This window comes from Silurus aristotelis, assembly GCF_946808225.1.
Source record: "Silurus aristotelis genome assembly, chromosome: 6".
Taxonomy (NCBI): Eukaryota; Metazoa; Chordata; class Actinopteri; order Siluriformes; family Siluridae; genus Silurus; species Silurus aristotelis.
The window spans coordinates 242245-243581 of record NC_139579.1 but is presented as its reverse complement, the minus strand read 5'-3'; the positions used below and the strand labels follow the sequence as shown (position 1 = coordinate 243581).

General features: G+C 48.3%; 1 protein-coding gene across 1 annotated transcript in view; it reads left to right on the top strand.

Annotated features, from left to right (window-relative positions):
• Positions 1 to 806: 806 nt before the first annotated feature.
• kdelr3 (KDEL endoplasmic reticulum protein retention receptor 3) overlaps positions 807 to 1337 on the top strand; it is a 3345-nt gene continuing 2814 nt past the window's right edge. The window contains exon 1 of the mRNA XM_083545116.1: positions 807 to 1272. Within this exon, the coding sequence (XP_083401242.1) occupies positions 1182 to 1272 (91 nt within the window). The 5' untranslated portion in view covers positions 807 to 1181. The remainder of the gene's footprint in view (positions 1273 to 1337) is intronic.

The window sequence follows — 1337 nt, the reverse complement described above, 5'->3', positions numbered from 1 at the left end:
AAAGTTATGGGTCATCCAATCTCTTATTTCTTCAACACACTCAGTTATGCGAGCTAATTGAGCTGTATCGCCTGGTTTGGATGAAATATATAGCTGGGTATCATCAGCATAACAATGGAAGCTAATTCCATGCCTTCTAATAATATTTCCTAATGGAAGCATGTATATTGTAAAAAGCAGGGGTCCCAGAACTGACCCTTGTGGCACGCCATAATTTACTAGCATTATTCTGGATGTGTGTGTGTGTGTGTGTGTGATTAGCCACAATGCTGGTGGCTTTAGAGATGCAGCATTTGGTGTAAATCTCTGTGAAAGAGGGAAGAGAGACCCAGATGATCTACTTGGCCGTCCTCCCTGTAGGTTTTTGGGATCCAAGGTGGAAGCTGTGCCTCCCTCAGCTTTCTCAGGAGGTAGAGATGCTGCTGGGCTTTCCTTGTTATGGAGCAGGTGTTGAGGGACCAGGTGAGTTTCTCTAGGTGAAAACCAAGGAATCTGATGCTCTCCATGATCTCCACAGAGGAGTCGTTGATGTTCAGTGGGAAGTGATCACTATATGTCCACCTAAAGTCAACAACCTCTCTTTAGTTTTGTCTATGTTCAGAGACGGGTTGTTCTACACCAGGCTCTGTGTGTGTGTGTGTGTGTGTGTGTGTGTGTGTGTGTGTGTGTGTGAGAGAGAGAGAGAGAGAGAGAGAGAGAGAGAGAGAGAGAGAGAGACTCTAACACACACTCAACCCTGTGTAAATGGTGTTCTGTCCCTTTAATGCACGTGGTTCCCTTTTATTTTTTCATGCTCGATGTAGGAATTCCTCCGTGCGCGTGAGGGCGGGGGTTCCGTCAGCCACGTAAACACCGAGTTCACGCGCAGAGACACAGAGAGCGAGCGCTCGTGCACAGCACAGCACACTGTTAGTGTCGTGTGATTACCGGATCAATAAGAACCTCAGTGACAGCACGCGCATCGGTGCTCACAGACACAGCGGGACAGTGTGCACGCGGAAATCTGTTTTCTCTCTCTCTCTCTCTCTCTCTCTCTCTCTCACACACACACACACACTCACTCCGCGCGCGGATCAGCTCGAACCTCCTGCACGGTGTCGGTATTTCATTATCTTTATATTCGGTTTGTGTTGTGATTTTTTTCTTTTCATTTCCGGTTCTGTTTATTAACTCGCGCGAGGATGAACGTGTTTCGCCTGGCCGGTGACGTGTCGCATCTGCTGGCCATCATCATCCTCTTCATGAAGATCTGGAGGACCAAGTCCTGCGCAGGTACCCGACACGTCACACCTCTCTCTCTCTCTCTCTCTCTCTCTCTCTCTCTCTCTCTCTCTCAC